This window comes from Amblyomma mixtum, chromosome 4, assembly GCF_055824585.1.
Source record: "Amblyomma mixtum isolate Tamu chromosome 4, ASM5582458v1, whole genome shotgun sequence".
In the NCBI taxonomy this organism is placed as follows: Eukaryota; Metazoa; Arthropoda; class Arachnida; order Ixodida; family Ixodidae; genus Amblyomma; species Amblyomma mixtum.
Genome location: NC_143015.1, coordinates 64106748 through 64125943, shown reverse-complemented (window position 1 = coordinate 64125943; position 19196 = coordinate 64106748). Strand labels below are relative to the sequence as shown.

General features: G+C 48.9%; 1 protein-coding gene and 1 long non-coding RNA gene across 3 annotated transcripts in view; one reads left to right on the top strand and one right to left on the bottom strand.

The window, feature by feature from the left end:
• LOC149346623 (uncharacterized) overlaps positions 1 to 15298 on the top strand; it is a 42848-nt gene extending 27550 nt beyond the window's left edge. The window contains exons 5-8 of the mRNA XM_089541399.1: positions 8160 to 8258; positions 8511 to 10443; positions 11751 to 11777; positions 15154 to 15298. Coding sequence (XP_089397525.1) covers positions 8160 to 8258; positions 8511 to 10443; positions 11751 to 11777; positions 15154 to 15289 — 2195 coding nt within the window. The 3' untranslated portion in view covers positions 15290 to 15298. The remainder of the gene's footprint in view (positions 1 to 8159; positions 8259 to 8510; positions 10444 to 11750; positions 11778 to 15153) is intronic.
• LOC149346620 (uncharacterized) overlaps positions 1 to 19196 on the bottom strand; it is a 135817-nt gene that overhangs the window by 77965 nt on the left and 38656 nt on the right. The gene's annotated exons all lie outside the window — the stretch shown is intronic.

Genomic DNA, 19196 nt, shown 5'->3' with positions numbered 1-19196 from the left:
TCGCTGTGCCTGGTCTGGATGGCCTGAGGCTGCGCCGGGACTTGCTGGAGTCTTCGAGCTGTTTTCGGTGGGTTTCTGTGCTGTGCTTCGGGAGCACAGAAACCCACCGAAAACAGCTCGAAGACTCCAGCAAGTCCCGGCACAGCCTCAGGCCATCCAGACCAGGCACAGCGACAAACGCCTTCCACTGTGGAAGGCCACATGGGTGCCGACACCAGCTCGAGACCGGAAATCCGAAGCACCCCTCTGTCTCGCTACGATCTCCGAAAGCGATGTGGTTCAGCACAACGCGTTCGTCAACACTGACAATCAGGCCGCGTGAGTACGCCGACTCTCTCTTTCTCACCCTACCGACAGCCCCCCTCAAATAATTCCAAATTTTTAAAGTTGAGAAAAATCGTGGATAAACGAATAAGGCACGAACTCCATATCCATAGCCTAAAGATCTATATGCAATCCAAAATCGCACCAAAAGGTTTACAAATTTCACTAACACCATCAATGGGTAACCTGTGTGATGAGGAAAAGGATAATTGGAATCGTGTACTAGAATCTGCCTCTTTGGATTTGCTTGGAGTTACGATTGGCCATTTTGAGAGGGTCTTGGGGGCTCTGAAAAAAGAAGAGAGTCGTGCTCGTCAACACATTCCCCTAACCGCGCCTGAGGCCACCGAACTTACGCTCTTTGAGGAAAAGAGAACCCGCGAGGTACGCGAGATAAAACGCAAAAAATTCATTAGGGACGGGATTCCACACCTCGCGTGGACAAACCCAGCTGAACGCGAAGAATCCGAAACGGAGGTAGCTACTAATAATCACCCCATTGTTACGGCAAGCCCCAACAACAAATTCAACGCAACGACACAAACGACATTAATACCGACAACACAAGCAGAACGCTCTGGAACGGGAGCAGCCACTAATGATAAACCCGTTGCTACAAGCTCTGGGTCCGGTTTCCAGGATAGCATTATTAATCTATCATCCAGCGCCCTAACAATTGACGAGAAATCAGTTCTTTCTCGAGGTCTTACGTTCTGCCCCACCACAAGTAAATACAATGAATTCTCAGTTTTAAAAGATTTGGACAATTTTGCACGAATGTTGCGACTGAAAGAATACTTTTGTGACAGGCCCCAACTTAGTGCAGACAGCAGAGAATTCTGCGTTACAAACCAACACTGGACTCCTACCATGGGAAGAGACAAACACTTGGATATGTATATTAATGCGGTCCAGAACGACATAATTCACGCTTACAAAAGCCACACTCCAGGGAGACCGAACCTGTCCAAAAAAGAACGGGATGCATTGAAGGCTCTCAGCAGACGGACAGATATAACCATAAAGCCAGCAGATAAAGGAGGCGGTATAGTAGTAATGGATAGTGAAGCATACATTGAGGAAGGCTTGAGACAACTCTCTAACACTTGCTTCTACCAGCTTCTTGAAAAAGACCCAACTCCACAACACCAACAATATATAGCAGAGACTCTGGATCAGCTTGCGCAAAAAGGGGACATAACCCTAAGGTTATCTAAAGCCCTCCTCGCACCACACCCGTCGCCAGGTCGATTTTACTTACTACCGAAAATCCACAAAAAGGATAATCCTGGCCGCCCTATAGTATCTGGCATTGGCACGATTACAGAACCAATTTCCAGTTACATTGACACACTAATCAGGCATATTCCAACAACACACCCATCCTACATACGAGACACAAACCATTTCCTTCGCGAAATAGAGGGCCTTAAACTTCCGGAAGGTGCCTTTCTGGTAACATTAGATGTAATCTCACTCTACACTAATATTCCTCATTCCGATGGCATCAGATCTCTGACCGAAGCGTACAGACAAGATAGAAAAGAGGAGTCTCCTGCCACACGTGTTCTAGAAATACTTGCGAAAATCGTACTCGAATACAACAACTTTGAATTCAACAATCAACACTACTTACAAATTAATGGCACAGCCATGGGTACAAGGATGGCCCCCGCCTACGCCAACATCTTCATGCATAGTATTGAATCTAAATTCTTGCAAGATTCTCTCATCAAGCCCATCCTATACAAACGCTATTTGGATGACATTTTTCTAATTTGGACTGACACAGAGCAAGAACTCCTACATTTTATTGAACAATTCAACCTTGTCCACCCCAACATATCATTCACTCACGCGTACTCCCACACCTCAATTAACTTCCTAGATGTCGAGATTTCGGTAACGGAAGGCTCACTTAACACCAGCGTATATAGAAAACCGACGGACCGTCAACAATACTTACACTTTCAAAGTTGTCACCCTCGCCACTCCAAAACAAGTATTCCATACTCTCAGGCACACCGATTTAAAAGAATCTGTTCACAAGATCAAGACTTCGAGAGAAATTCCAATCGCATGCGAGAGGTCCTCACCAAGCAAAGATATCCCCCCGCCATTGTCGACGATGCAATTGAAAGGGCATCTAAACTCAACCGAGAGGAAATACTAGATGGACGTCGACGCAGCGAAGAAACAGATCACCGGGCAAACTTGGTACTCACCTACACAGGTAATCCCCCCAACGTAAACAAAATCCTTAAAAAACATTTCAACATTCTCGAACAAAGCGAGCGCCTCGCAAAAATTTTCACTACTCCCCCTCACGTAGTCTACAGGCGACCGAAAAACATTCAAAACATTCTCGTACACTCAAAAACACATAACCACCTTGGGTTGGGTTGCCGACCCTGCGCCAAAAGTAGATGCCACGTCTGCAAACATATGCAAACAACCAGCTGTGCGATAAGCACAGCCTCAGGCCTTAAATGGAAAATCAATGGCGACTTTAATTGTGACTCCTCCAACGTTATCTACCTCCTAGAATGTGGTGTGTGCAGTATGCAGTACATTGGGCAGACGGTTAACCCTCTACGATTTCGCTTTAATAACCACCGCGCTCATGCCCTATCTCTACCTAACCTCCCCTTGTCAAAACACATTAATGACAAAAAACACCCATTTGAAGCACTTAAATTAACAGTCTTACAGGGTGGGTTCAACAACACCCGGGAGCGGGAGCAACGCGAGTCGTACTTTATTTATAAGTTTGGAAAAATTGCCCAAGGCATTAATGAGAACCTGGGCGCTTTGTCTTCAATACGCCCCCTCAAATCCAGTACTGACCTTGGATTTCCGGCCTGACAGGCCTCGCAAGCTTTCTCCCATACGCTTACACCGATGGCCTCATCGCCCACAGCGTTCTTACCTTCCCCCGTTCGACCATCTTGACGAGAGCGGCGCCGTCAAAGAACTTAAGCACCCCCGCCATTCATAGTGGCCCCACGCGACGATTCTTCCCCAAAGTCGCCTCCGTTTCCGGCCTTTTCTTTTCCTTTTTTTGTTGCCTGTGTGGGTGTGTGCAGGTACACTCCACGTGTGTCTCGTTAAATTCCACTCTGCCCGCCTTGACTCATCCTGCCAAAGAAGTTGCACATGGCGGAAGTCTTTTTTTTTCCCCGCCCTTTTGCGCCATTGTATCTTGTTTACTCGTTTAAGTGGACAACATTTGAGTGCACCTCAAATCTATGCTGTGCGTCGGCCACTGTTTGTCTCTATACACTTTGCTAGCTGTCCGCTGTGTTAGGACTCAGTTCTCTGTCCATATTCCCCTCCCGCTCTTCCTTTTTTTCCCCCTTTTTTCCTTTTTTTCTTTTCTCCCCGCGACCGCATACGTGGGTGGCGGGCGACGACATTTACCCTCCCCACCCCCTGCCCCGTTTGTGTATTTTTTGTTAATTTTTTCTTTTTTTTCTCTTCCCTGAGCCGTTCTTCCTTCTGCAGTGTCGGCTTGTTTTGGCTCAGGTGTCGAACACGTGTACAGATGGAGACCCTTTAAGAAGAGAAGCAAGAACCATGTAACCTCAGTCTTGAAAAAGGACAGGCTCTGTCCGAAACGTCGACTCCCAATAAACGAAGCGTTTCTCAATTTCGCATCTTATATATATATATATATATATATATATATATATATATATATATTGTAATAAAGAGCATTGGGGTTTGCTGCCTCAGCGGCTAGCGCTGCCGAAGGAGAGGAAGATGACAGAAGAAGACAGAAGACGAAGCTGACGAAGCTCGGGTGCGCGCTTGCGAACGCCGGCCTGCTGAGCAGCACTGCTGGGACAAGGACTGTGCCCGACCACACTAACTGTGCGAGTTTCCACATTACACTTGGTGGAGGTGCTCCTTGTTCTCCCCGTGGAACTACGCCACGATGCCCAGGATACCAGGCTCTACCACGACGTCCGACACCTCGGTCCAACCTGCCCAGGCTGTCATCTGTTCCGGTGCCGTCCGTCAGCGCGACCCGACAGTCTTCAGCGGCACTGACGACACCGACGTAGAAGATTGGCTGGCCTCTTACGAACGCGTGAGCGCCTTCAACAAATGGGATGACGTCGTTAAGCTCACGAACGTCATCTTCTACTTGACTGACGTCGCCAACTTGTGGTTCCGCAACCACGAGGCGGATTTTACTACCTGGGCGGCTCTCAAAACCAGCCTGACTGACGTCTTCGGCCGCCCCGCTGTCCGAAAACTTCGCGCCGAACAACGTCTGCGCAGTCGTGCCCAGCAAAATGGCGAGAATTTCACCAGCTACATCGAGGACGTTGTTGACTTGTGTAAACGGCTCAATCCATCTATGAGCGAGGGTGACAAAATCAAGCACATTCTGAAAGGGATTGAGGACGACGCATTTCAAATGCTCGTGTCTAAAGATCCTCAAACCGTCTCAGACGTCGTCTCTTTGTGTCAGAGCTACGACGAGCTCCGAAAACAGCGTCATGCCACCCGGCGTGTCATTTGCACGGACGACAACCTTTCGAGCTTAGCGGTAGGCGGTCCTGCTAACGATCAGTCGACCCTTCTTCAGCACATCAAGCAGTTTGTGCGAGAGGAGGTCGCCCGTCAGTTATCGATGGATACCTCCCAACCCGCCACAACGCCATCACTATCGCCTTCGATTCAGCGTGTAATCCAGGAGCAGGTAGCTGAGGTCCTGCCGCCCACTAATTCACCTACTCTGGTCACTGCACCGTTGACATACGCAGAAGCAGTCGTCCGGCCACGACCTCAGCCGGTTCTTCCAACTTATGCGCCGCCTGTCAACGTCTACCCTCAGCAGCAGCTCGCCCCTGCACTGCCACGCACTCACCATACTTTGCCTCGCACCGGTCCCCGCCCTGTGAATCCGTGGCGCACCCCTGATAACCGCCCCATATGCTATGCCTGCGGTCTCGCTGGTCATGTGGCCCGCTGGTGCCGCACGCGAGGATCCGGTCCTTACGACTACGGGCGCTCGCCAACGTACGACGCTTCATTTCCCTCCGTCCCTGTCTCTTCTCCTCTGCCGCCTCCGAATCCCTCTCCGCCTCGCTCCGACTCTTACAACCGAAGCCATCGGTCACCGTCTCCTCGACGCCGTTCGCTCTCTCCTATGCGCCGCCGGTCCCCACCTCTTCAAGCGGAAAACTAGGCGCCGCAGTTCCGGAGGCAAGAACTGCGCCGTCAACGACCGTCTCAAGCCCTATGAACGTTATTGAAGTTATCGTTGAAGGTGTTCCTGTTGACGCGCTTATTGACACTGGTGCTGCCGTGTCCATCATTAGTCGTAACTTGTGCCGCAAATTAAAAAAAGTGATGACGCCGCTTTCTGACCTTTCGCTTCGCACCGCCAGCGCTGACCCCATTCGCCCTATCGCAGCGTGCACTGCCCGCCTCGTCATCCAAGGCCTCCCATACACCATACACACACACATATATATATATATATATATATATATATATATATATATATATATATATATATATATTTATATATATAATATAAAAAAGGACAGGCTCTGTCCGAAACGTCGACTCCCAATAAACGAAGCGTTTCTCAATTTCGCATCTTATTTTAAACTAGCAACCAAGTACGTTTACCTTATTGTGCTATATATATATATATATATATATATATACATACACACACACAACGCTGCGAAGGTTGCCCACGGCCCAGTTGGCAGGTGGGCAGCCTGCCCCAACGCAGGCATCGCATCAACAAAAACGAACAAATACAAAACCATTAAATGCTTGAAATGGCCACTACAAGTGGTGCAGCATTAAAAGTCTGCTCTTCCGTGATGGGGAATCATCGTAATTATACATGCGTGATTGTATTTGATGACACAAGCCTGCAAAGGGGCACACTCGATTGTCGGCCGTACCCAGCCGATATTGCTGGGGATACGATACCAAGACAAGCAACCGCCGCCTGGCGCGCGCAAAGGCAAGTGTGTGCCAGTGTGCGGTATTGATTCGGGAGAGATATTCTGTCGGGGGGTAATTTGTCCGTTTTCCGCTCTCCCCAGCGCAATCTTAATCGTAGTAGATTGGGAGTGCAGGGTAGCCTGGACTACACCGTATAGATGTAGTTATGTTTTCGTAGTTTCGTCTATAAGACAGCGTTTTAACATTTGCCCCTGGAGGTGCGTGTGCATGCGCGTGAAAGGCTGCCGGGGGAGTGAACGCAGCATTGCAGCTTTGCTACCCTGGCAAGTGTTTTCAACAGTAAGGAATTTGTTACAGGATCCATGAGAAAACGAATGCGAAAACAAGACGGCAGGCGAAGGCAGAACACACACGAAGAGCGTGTCTGTTCTGTCTTTGTCCGTCGTTTTGTTTTCGCGCTTCTTTTCTTATGGATCATCGATATCTACTCGCCCAAATTTCCGCCCTTGTGACCGGAGTTATGACAGGATCTCCTTAGGCTCCCAAATATTGAGTATTCGACTGAATACGATTATTCCCGCTTTCTGGAAGAACTAACGTTAAAGATAACGAACTGATTTTTCCGCAAGACTGAAGTTCTCTGTGACCACTCCCACACGCCCAAGAAATAGAAAGTCAGGAGAAGCGTTCGCTTCACTCGAGGTGGTTGGAAACCGTCGGCAAAAAACATAGGAGTGAAAGCAATCAGGCTTCTCTAGCAGGAGTAGAACGCATCAGTTGAAAATACACTGCACGCGATCAAACTGCAAATAAGCAGATAAAAGAAAGGATACTCTTGCACCAGGCAGCAACATAATGGCGATCGACAATAGGACACAAATGCTAAGCGGTCATGAACCTCTCTAACCGTGCGTAACCATCACTAGGTCAAGTATACCGCTTACCCTTTTCACGTTTACTGCTCCACCTACACTCTAGGCTGGAAAATAGATAACGTTTCCAGATTCGTACGGAAGAAATATTTCAACGCGCATTATTGGTTACAGGACTATGCAATGTTTGACTTTTACCGATTTTATTTTTTATGTCTACCTATTTATTCTCGGCTATGTGTAACCGCTGGAAATATTTCCATTCGCATATGTACCATTGCTTAGAACAGTTTTCTCTCAAACGCTGATGGCATGACTGCCTCACACTGCAGCAGTCTATTAGTTTGCAACAGTAAGAGCTTAAAACAGAGGCGGCTTAGAAAAAAGTTCCGATATCTCTCTAGATAGTAACAATAGTTGACCTTCTTAAAGCATTAGTCCCTTTACAACTTTTCATTGTTTACTTCAAGCAGCGGTGAGCAAACGCTTGACCATCCCTCTCTGAATGCATTACTTAGACTTCTCACTGGACTTCATACGGTTCACCTATTAGTTGTAGGTTTTACACTTAGCTCACGCTACATATCTTGGTGATAGTAATCAGCACTCTTTTAATACAGGTGCCAGTGGGCTATTAGCCAGCCTGAGCTCTTAGTGGCGGTCGACGTGTAAAACGCGTAAAAATTGAAAGTTATTGCAACTATATTTATTCCACTTACAAACAGTATCAAAGCGACCTGCTACACTATGTCGCAAAGATAGAACTGACCACAAGATCCAGCTGGTGCTCTTATTGCCAGCACCTTATGAAGTGGGAGCCATCCTTTTTGAAACAGAGATTGAAATGCATGCTTATATATTTAGTCACTTCGAAATGGAGGGTTCGTTGTAGGGACTGGACAGCAACCAGCATTGACAAAAAGATAGAACCTGACAGCTGACATTATTATAGAAGTGAAGTGACGAAAGCCACCTTCTTAACGCCATACTAATAAAAATTTTTACTTACATTTTCTTCCAAAGTAACACGCAAGAGCACCACCAGGAGCACTACGAGGACAAGACGAGGTACAACGCCCAATGCCAGTGGGCCGACTGGTCCGCCACAAAGGTCTACCACAGGTAAGAGCTATTGGCCAGTTCAGGCCATTCTTTCTATAATAGGCAAAATATGACACAACTTGGAGCGATTCTAGTTGTCATAACAGCTGAACACCACGTTCTGCAGGACTATCGAGTACGCCACACGGCTCAAGAGCGAGCACGAGCCGGACACCTCGTGGAGGGCGCACAACTACTCAAACTAAAGGTCCTGGTCCAGGAAGGACAACACCTGGTGGTGGTCCAACCGGCCGGCCTACACACTCTAGCCAGCCGACCAGTACCCGGCGCCCGGGGCCGGGAAGAACAACACCCCGTGGTCGCACGACAATCCATCCGACACATCCGAGTCCGGGAACTGGATTTCCTGGCCCAGGAGGGACAACACCTCACGGTGGTCCGACCGGCCGGCCTACTCTCTCCAGCCAGCCGACCAAGACTCAGAGCCCGGGTCCAGGCAGAACAACAACACGTGGTCGCACGACGATCCATCCGACACATCCGAGCCCGGGCAACCGGACTGGCCCTCCTGGCCCAGGAAGCACAACACCTCACGGTGGTCCGACCGGCCGGCCTACTCTCTCCAGCCAGCCGACCAAGACTCAGAGCCCGGGCCCGGGAAGAACAACACCCCCTGGTCGCACGACAATCCATCCGACACATCCGAGTCCGGGAACTGGATTTCCTGGCCCAGGAGGGACAACACCTCACGGTGGTCCGACCGGCCGGCCTACTCTCTCCAGCCAGCCGACCAAGACTCAGAGCCCGGGTCCAGGCAGAACAACAACACGTGGTCGCACGACGATCCATCCGACACATCCGAGCCCGGGCAACCGGACTGGCCCTCCTGGCCCAGGAAGCACAACACCTCACGGTGGTCCGACCGGCCGGCCTACTCTCTCCAGCCAGCCGACCAAGACTCAGAGCCCGGGCCCGGGAAGAACAACACCCCCTGGTCGCACGACAATCCATCCGACACATCCGAGTCCGGGAACTGGATTTCCTGGCCCAGGAGGGACAACACCTCACGGTGGTCCGACCGGCCGGCCTACTCTCTCCAGCCAGCCGACCAAGACTCAGAGCCCGGGTCCAGGCAGAACAACAACACGTGGTCGCACGACGATCCATCCGACACATCCGAGCCCGGGCAACCGGACTGGCCCTCCTGGCCCAGGAAGCACAACACCTCACGGTGGTCCGACCGGCCGGCCTACTCTCTCCAGCCAGCCGACCAAGACTCAGAGCCCGGGCCCGGGAAGAACAACACCCCCTGGTCGCACGACAATCCATCCGACACATCCGAGTCCGGGAACTGGATTTCCTGGCCCAGGAGGGACAACACCTCACGGTGGTCCGACCGGCCGGCCTACTCTCTCCAGCCAGCCGACCAAGACTCAGAGCCCGGGTCCAGGCAGAACAACAACACGTGGTCGCACGACGATCCATCCGACACATCCGAGCCCGGGCAACCGGACTGGCCCTCCTGGCCCAGGAAGCACAACACCTCACGGTGGTCCGACCGGCCGGCCTACTCTCTCCAGCCAGCCGACCAAGACTCAGAGCCCGGGCCCGGGAAGAACAACACCCCCTGGTCGCACGACGATCCATCCGACACACTCCACCCAGCCGACCAAGACTCAGAGCCCGGGCCCGGGAGGAACAACACCCCGTGGTCGCACGACGATCTACCCGACACATCCGAGCCCGGGGAACCAGACTGGATTTCCTGGCCCAGGAAGTACAACACCTCGTGGTGGTCCGACCGGTCGGCCTACACAGCCCAGCCAGCCTACAAAGACTCAGAGCCCGGGCCCAGGAAGAACAACAACGCGGGGTGGAGTGACGGGCCATCCTACATATCCGAGCCAGCCAACCCCGACTCAGAGTCCCGGGCCAGGGGGGACAACACCCCGTGGTCCGACCGGCCTTCCTACACACCCGAGCCAGCTGACCAGGACTCCGAGTCCGGGCCCGGGAAGGACAACACCTCATGGTGGTCCGACGGGGCTTTCTACACAGCCGAGTCAGCTGACACGGACTCCGAGTCCTGGCCCGGGAAGGACAACACCTCAGGGAAGAACTACGGGCCATCCGACACACCCGAGCCCGGGCAATCAAACACGTATCCCAACAGTGAAAACATCTCCTGGTGTTCTGACCAGCCTTACTGCCCCAACGTCAACGACAAAAATCAGCGGAAGCACGAGTGAGTAATTTTGTCAACAGAAAAAAAGCGTTTTAGAGCACAGCCTTTCGGCGCACATTCATAGATTCTAGTACTAGTCGTTGGCGTTGTCGGCGTAACGGAGCAACTGACAGCCATAGCAGGTAGTAGCACAGCCAAACGGCACCTGCCACAACGAGAATGGAGGAATGAACAACCAGGCGGTGGCTGTCATTGGAATGTCCTGGAGGGTGGCTAGAAGCCTAACACTCCGCGGACAGCTAGTAGCTGCCACGTCTGCCACGGCTAGAGAGCTACGCTAAAAGTTATCATTACACATTATAGTAATCATCTGCCAATTTTTTTTCGAGGAGAACAGAAGTCGCTTTTCGAGTACGTGGAAGGTACAAAGTCGTGAATTTAGCATTTTTCGTGTGCCAGTGAAATGAGCCATCTTTTCCATCAATTCTTATGGCGGACCAGTATCTTGAGATTCTTGAAAAACTAAGTGCACTACATGGCACGCTATGCCCCCATTCGCTCGCAGAACTTTAACAAGGCATGAGGAAGTTTTCCTTCTTGTTTGAGGTAGGTACCCATTCGTATAAATGAGCGTCGATAGTTCAATGCGTGCTGTTGAACAGAAAAGTGGTCAGAGTAAGATGACTGACTTTTGCTGACATTTATAAAAAGGAGTCCTCGGTTTGAACGGCCTTTTTTTAAGCCTATGAATGTTGATGCGGCAAAGCGCGTGGTCTTGTTAGCCTAGGCAGTTTTTTCCTTATTCATTGAGGTACTAGTGAATACCCAATGAGCTTGCGCTTTTTTTGCACGTCAGTTCTATTTGGGCGTTCGTAGTGCCTGCAAAGATCATCTTTGGAGATATAGTTTCCAGAGATTAGGGTTTTGTTATGTGTGTATGCAGTGCTCTTCAGTATTCCGCTGGATCGGAACTCTGTAAACACTAAGCGATAGCCGAGGCGACATTTTTTCAGTCGTGTGTGCAGCAATTCCCAGACTTCTACTCTACCAACTGCCGTCACTGAAACAGAAGCACGCATGTTCCATTTAGATCAGACGCCCCTTCTTAGCTAAAACCGTCCGTATTCGTAAAACAAGAACTACAGTAATTGGCTCTAGTCAAAGGCTTCGACAGGGCCCTCAATTTAGATTCATGTAGGGCGCACACTAGTGAAGGCGTATTACCTTGTGGCGTAATGAGAACAGATAACTGGAAATAGTATTTTCTCTTGTATATACTGTGCGACTGCCCGGGATTTTCTCTATTCTGATTAGATTTCTTGTTTATTCTATTATGGGCTAACCGTTTCTTCTTACATTTTGTGCAGGTGCGTCGACGACAGTCAAGGATATTCGTAAGTACTGAACGCCTGGCGTGATGTCAATAATTAGAAACTTAGATAGGAATTCTGTCGTGTAGACACTCCCCCAATCGTACATTTAAGCACCGGCCAATTTGTCCCATATCCGGTAGGCCACAGGCGAGCGGAATTTCGTACACCGCATCCTTTTCACATATGGCGCATTGGTTTACATGGTTCATTGTACAGTTGGGGACAAAAGTCTCCGGACCACGCGTTGCTCAAACGAAGCCGATAGCTCTGCAATTATTCGGCGGATGGAGACCACACTTGTGGAAGTAAAAGTTAGTTTTTTGTTCTTTCATCTCCACAAGTGCGGTCTCCAGCCGCTGTATGACAGTGCCACGCAGTGCCAGCCGTGCCCCGCAGAACAGTACTATAGCGTGTGCCGACCATACCTAAGGTCCTGCCACCTTTTTTCTGCGCAAAAAATTCACTTTGATACCATGACAATTGCCCATATCTTTTAGTTGATTAGAGAAACAGTGAATTTTAGGAAGAGGCGCTATTTATTCTTTTTGTTCTCTATTTATTCAGCCCAGTGCAATACCCTTTTGTCATTCTTAACCTTCTTAAACACCTTGTAGCAGGCGAGAGACGAGAGATATTCTTTAAAACCAGCCAACCTTGATTTCTAAATTTGTTCAACGAAAACTGTGATTCACTCAGTGCAAGACTTTTGGAAAGGTAACCCCAGGCGAACCATAGCCATGAGGCATTTCGCAATTTCCTAATGTACCGAATTAAAATTTAAAAGAAGCTTTACCGGCCTTGAGAAATACTTCGCGCACATGTCATTTGCTGCAAACGGAGCTTTATGTCTGGGAACTGTAAACACTCGTTGCTGGGCGTTGCTTCTAAGTTGAACGCAAGTACAAATTCATTTTATTTAATCAATTTAATGCCATTGAACAAGGCGTCCAGTAAAATCAGGTTTTTCCGCGAATACAAGATTGTTATCAACGTATATGAAAGACCAATAAGTTCTTATCAGTGCAACTCTGAAACCTGAAAATCAAAATATCGCTAACATTGCTGCTAACAACACCAAAGCATTAACCATCATACGGCTACATTAAAACCTAACGCAGGTGTTTTCTATTTAGCGATCGATTTATTTTATGGTTCATTTATTTTTATGCGTTGGAGTTTGTAGATATTTATTAGCAGAAATTAGCACTAAATGATGATTTCTAAAAGCATTGAATACGTTTTATGGCTTCACCTGCGTTTTATTCTAATTTCTTTTCTAAATAGGCTTGCGGGAAGAATATTAATAAAGACCAGAACTACAACCTCGCGCTTACTTTCCTGGAGCATTATCTGGCTAAGGCAATGGCAAGCGTTGCATCACTGTCGCTCGAGCTGCAATTGCTTCGCTCAGCACCTCGTCGAGGTTATCTACCGCTGCTTGATTTTAAGGCTTCTATGTATAACTGCAGAGCTCGTCATCGATTTATTTTTTGGATCCTGGCCTCAGCGGCAGAGAATGTTACCCACCACAGCAGATTTACTCAGTATCGAGCATTGGCTACAAATTGTGCTCGGCACACAACTCGATAGCAGTGCGGCAATACACAGCGCTAAACCTCGATTTTCTCGATGTAAACCGACGTAAACCACGAAAAACAGCAGCTGGCATCAATTACCCGTACCCTGGTTTCTGCTATTTTACTAAACTGACTAATCAAAGCAATGAATAAAGAAAAGTTCCGAAAGAAGCTAAAGTATTTTTTTTGCCTATGCTTTCCATTTTAAGACCAGACAATTCCTGTAGCGAAGAAACACGGGCAAAGAAATATTCGAAGAGGGGACCGGAACAATTAGTAACTACAACGAGGAACCTGAACTGAGGATCACTGCAGTCTAAGCGGGATCGGAGTCGAATTGCAAAGTCGGGCAGAACTATAGCGGCTTCAAGCGGCACCAAGTTGTTCGTAGTTTAGTGCCTCCGTTGTCCATGCTCCGTCATGTTTGTTTTCCTTTATTCGGCAGTAAGAGTGTTATCACTACCCTTGTTTTGCTGAAAGCTGCGATAAGAAGCCGGACTGAACGCGTTTAGTTATTTTGCTATTTATGCTATTAAATGGACAAAAACTGGAAAGCACGTTCTGCGCCGGCCGCGATTTTAAATTGCGCTCGTCCTTTCCACCGCAAAGTACAGGCCAAGGACTTGGCTCCGCGAAGTATTCAGTAGTGGCGGTCAAGTGTGAAATCCGCCCGGCTTCGAACCTCAGCAAATTAAAAATAGACCTGATCAGCGAGTTAACGCCTCGAATGATCACCAGGGACTTGGTGTGTTTCGGTGGGGGCAGGATGGAAACAGGGACAACAGGGTCACATAACCCTTACAAAAAATTTTTTTTGACAGCCTCTAGACTACCTAAACACTTCTTTCTATGACCTGCAGAGACTCTATATAGACAAATCCTAGAGAACAGTCTATAGGCAATACAAATGCTATAGACGGTCTATAGACAATCGATAGATTTATGGCTATACACTTTTAGAAGACTTATGTCTATAGACAGTCTATGGGCTATGAATAGACAAAAATAAATATCTATAGGAAGGCAGTAGGGTCTATAAGAAGTTTATAGACTGTCTAGAGACCATTTTTATAAGGGAAGTACGAGTAAGAAAGCCACACGCTTGCAGGCGCATTGCCCTCCGTTATGTACCAATAACAAGGCATGGTAAAAGTGGTCCGCATATGAAAACAAAAATTCAAAAGGGGTTCCACTGCAGTTTCGGCGAAAGTGGTAACAAAAATTGTGACACACTTGGTTTACAATTCAAATGCTTAAATGCTTAAAACAAAGACGCCCACCTAGTTGCCACAATAAAGAAAAAATGAGGTATACTTGATGCAAGCGGCGGCCGCCTGCGGTACTGAATCGAGTTTGTTTCCAAAAAAGCGGTACTACTAATTATAAAATTCATGTTATGACCTTAGACAACGGACGCGCATTGACGAAAAACAAAAACCACTCTGTATCCTTTTGGAAACGTATGTGGTGTTCGTATATTTTTTTAGAAACAGTAAGAAATATTTACAGACTGGAGAGCATTACGAAAAAAGAATACAGAAATGTAAAAGTCTTGTACAGATTCCATGCTACGTACTGAGCATCTGATGAGTCATGAGAGTAATGTGCAGAAAGGATGTGGAAATCGTACGGAAAACATGCAGAAGGCATGCCGAATTCTGTGTATATTTCATAGCATGAGTGCCTCGCACTCGTTTAATTTATAAAAGGATTTCCTGTTTAATGTTTCAGTAGAGACGTGGGAGATTTGTTAAATAAATGGTTTAATATACGGGTAATAGGGACGTGCATTTTCTCCGACTGTCGCATTTGCTTTGCAGGATCCTACACGCTCATATGTGTGTTCGAGTACCTGTCCCAGCGGCTGAGGAACACGATTCCTGCGTGCACGGACTACGTATACATACGATTCTTCGTGTACTCGTACCAAGCCAACCAGCAGCCGCTCGTGTTTGAAGGGAAGAAGGCACTCGGTCAGTAATTTGACGCGCTGATTTCTCCTTTTTATCTAGACCTGCAAAAAAAAAACGAAAAATTCGCATTGGTTTAGCTCGGCTATGCCAGGATGTACGTAGCGAAAGCGAGCGCAACAACGAGGCAAGGGGTGTGACGTCATACCAAATGGCGGCGGCGGCTCCGCGGTGAGGCGCGCGGTGTGACGTCATGCCAGATGGCGCGGCGAGCGCGCGGCTTCTGCCAGCTGCGGCGGTTGCTAGGCAACGGCTCAAGGTCGGTATCTGTGCCTCCTCAGAGCACCGCCGCAGCGAAATCGCAAGTTCGTGGCCAATGCAGCTTTGGCTACAAAATTCTGGGAGGCACACAAATGCATCTAGATGGAGGAGCCAGCTATAGTAGGATACAACTTAAAAAAACAACAGTTGCTAACACTGGGCCGCGATCCGCGGCGTCTTGTATTACTCCGCTGGCCAACCACAACTGTAAACGAAATCAGCTTTTTAATGCTTGACTATATCAAGCAATCCACGTGTCAAAATCCTAGAGCTTATAACTTTTTTCTTGTGATAATCTTCTTGTTTACGTAACAAGAAACGTTTAAGCAGCGGACTAATTTTTGTCGCGTAGGAATTCTGTGCTCGGAGGCTGAATGCGGGCGGAGCTTCACTGCAGACTTAAGTTGTATCCGACTATAGGCGGCTCACTAACCCGTAGGTAGTAAAATCATCGCCTTCTTGTCCGGCCGGGCAAGCGAGCCTAGCGCTTATCCCGGCCGAGCGCGAGCGCTCCATCTTGGGGAACTGCCCGCTCATCGTCGTCTTCTCCGTGGCACTGATCTGTGCTTTCGTACTGATTTCTAGCTCCCCGCACCGAAGCCCACTGCACAGGGTTAAGGACTTCGATGGCAGCGGTGATTGAGCGTGACGGTCCATCACTCGGCTCTTCCAGAGACTGAGCGTGTCGCCATGCTCTAACCATTAAGCCACCGCCGCGGGTACCGCTACGTACCGTAAAGCGGGATTGAGGCATTCAGGTGTCCATTGACCGAGGGAGCCAATTACGTGGCTTTCCTGTCCTCAAAATCAATGAAATCGAAACCTTCTCCTGGTTTTCAGAAAAGGAAAAGCGCAAAACTGCCTCATCTTGTAGATGAGGCAGTCTATACTCACAGTATAGAGTCGCTCGATAAACTTATCGAGTGACTGTAACTCACAGATCATCTGAGGTGTTCATTGATCCAGTCAGCCAGTTGCACGTGCTACTTAGATGCTTCACACAGACGCACACAGCAAAAACCCGGGAAGTGCGGCTAGAAATGCTTTCGCCCTAAATACAGCAGCAACCGCTGCGTCGGCCGCCATCCACTCCAGGTTTATATTGCATAGAAAGGGAACCAGTGAAAATAGACGCGAGACAAGAACAAAGAAGGCACACACCACAGCGCTGCTGTGGTGTGTGGCGCTGTTGTGGTGTGAAGGCACACACCAGCGTTGTGGTGTGTGCCTTCTTTGTTCTTGTCTTGCGTCTATTTTCGCTGGTTACTTTTCTATGCAATATGAACCAACTAGCTCGTGAACTCGTGAACTGTTGTATGTGTTTCTTTCTGTGTCCTGTCTAAGTTGTTGCGCATTTCACTTATACACTATGATGAACCAACTAGCCCAGCAGTTTGCACACCAGGTTCCTTTGCCGACGCCGCAGACCAACCTGCATTCTTCGTGCCCTCTAGTGCTAGGTATTACATGCGGTAGCCTCTTGTTCGATGTGTTCGAAGTCATTTTTGTAGCGAGAGCTACACTACGCTACCCAGTCGAGCATTTCGCCGAGAGCCTGGGAGGCCGATAGTGCGCATGCGCGAAACCAGAGAGGAGCAGCAAGTGCGCGGCGCATGACGTCAGAGCTCACCGCCGCCGCCGCGTGAGGAGCGGCGCCGGCCCGACTACGCCCGCCGGCGCCGCGCGTGAATGCGCATGCGCGGCAGCCGAAGAAGGGCAGCAGGTGCGCGGAACTGTAGCTCTCGCTACGTATATCCTGGCATAGCTGAGCTAAGCCACTGCCAATTTTTTCCTCGGTTTGTTCTGCGTCGCGAATGTTCGCTAAGGCCGTTGAAAGTAGGGCGAGTGCTGCGCCCCGTCAAATAGCGAAAGCAAGGAGGGAAGCTGAGTGCTGCACCCTGCAAAATAAAGTGAAGCGGAATCTCGTCAAGACGAGAAAGCCGCCACGGAGACCATGCGCGCTTCTTAGGTGGAAGAATAGAGTGTGCGAAAGGGGGCGACGGTCGGCAGCTAGAGACCTGGCCGTTACTAGAGTCACTGAAGCACTATACTAGTGCTGCTATCGCCATCTATGAGCTCTCTTAGAATGGGCACTTCCTAGATGCATTAAAACTGCAGTGTCTCGAACACTTTAATTGCAACTGACACTTGCACCTATCACGTGAGACGAGATAGACCAATATTAATGCGAAAGCATTTTTTTGGCTCAACAGTGGCATTCGTCCGTCGATAGAGATCCGTAGCCAATCCAACACTAGCCACATAACAATCCATACAGGGGCTTAACTGGCTAAGCAGTCCTATCTTGGCAAAAAAGCTGAAATGAAAACAAAAATTAAAGAAAAAACATGATAAAAGTAAAACAAGTACCAAAAATGAAAAAAAAAACTGGTTGGAGAAAGAGCGGACAGGAAAAAGATGTCGCATTTCCGCTCTTAAACAGACAAGTGCAACGCTGTAATTTTTTCATCTGCTTTCTGATCAATTATTCTTCAGCCCCAAAGTATTTACACAAGTAATTTTTTATTGGCCAGCCTCATGTATCAAACAATAGAAACATTCTGCTGTGCTTTCTTTGGTTTCATTAACTGTTGGCTTCCTGTATTAAGCATGAAATGCTTTTAGCCCCCGTTGTCGGCAGTGTGGTGACGTCACGCCGAGACCGAGAGCCATCATCCGGGCACTGAAATCCACTCATCCGGGCACTGAAATCCACTCATCCGGGCACTGAATTCCACTCATCCGGGCACTGAATTCCACTCATCCGGGCACTGAATTCCAGTCATCCAGGCACTGAATTCCACTCATCCGGGCACTGAATTCCAGTCATCCGGGCTTTGAAGAGAAGTTTATCTTGGACTGATTATTCATACAAAGGGACCATAGTCCCTCACAAAGACAAAAACACCAAGGCAGCGACTAGTGTCGCTCGGTACAAACAAGCTATGAAACAAGAACACGACGGCGACTGCTGCCGCCGTTCACACAAAATCATTCACAGCACAAAATGTTCAAAGGGTCCATAATGTCCATGCATCGCGGGGAAGCACGCTCACTGAATACGATGAACGCGCACCGACACCGCGCACCAAACACTCAATACGGCAGGAGCCGCACCGTCACGCGGCCCCCGCTGGCGGCGATGAAGCGGGTGCTCCACCGCCGCAGGAACTCGTCTTCTGGGAGGGTCACATGATCTAAACACGCCTGTTGAAACAGGCGCGCCCGAACCCTCTGCAGCATGGGGAACATGGCGCGTTGAGGCCGGCCCTGCAAGGAAGCGACGCCTCTCTGGCGCCACAAAAAAAAAAAAAAGTCATCCGGGCTCTGAAACGAGAACATCCGGGCACCGTACGAGACTTCACGAGATTTAACGAGACTCTCTAAGCCCTCCTACCCGACCGGCATGCAAGGGCCGGTTGGTCTCCAAATGAGGCAAAAAATAACTGCTGCCAGTGCCTTCTCAATGTTTATCAAGATATCAGTGGAGCTGTGGGTTTGATAATGCACGGAATTATAATTTCCGATTTCTAATAACGCGTGCAAAAACCACATAAATGCTACGTTACACTTCGTTGTCATACGTGATCTCTTAGGGGCTTCGCGCATCGAAGCAAAGCCGCGCAGGCGCA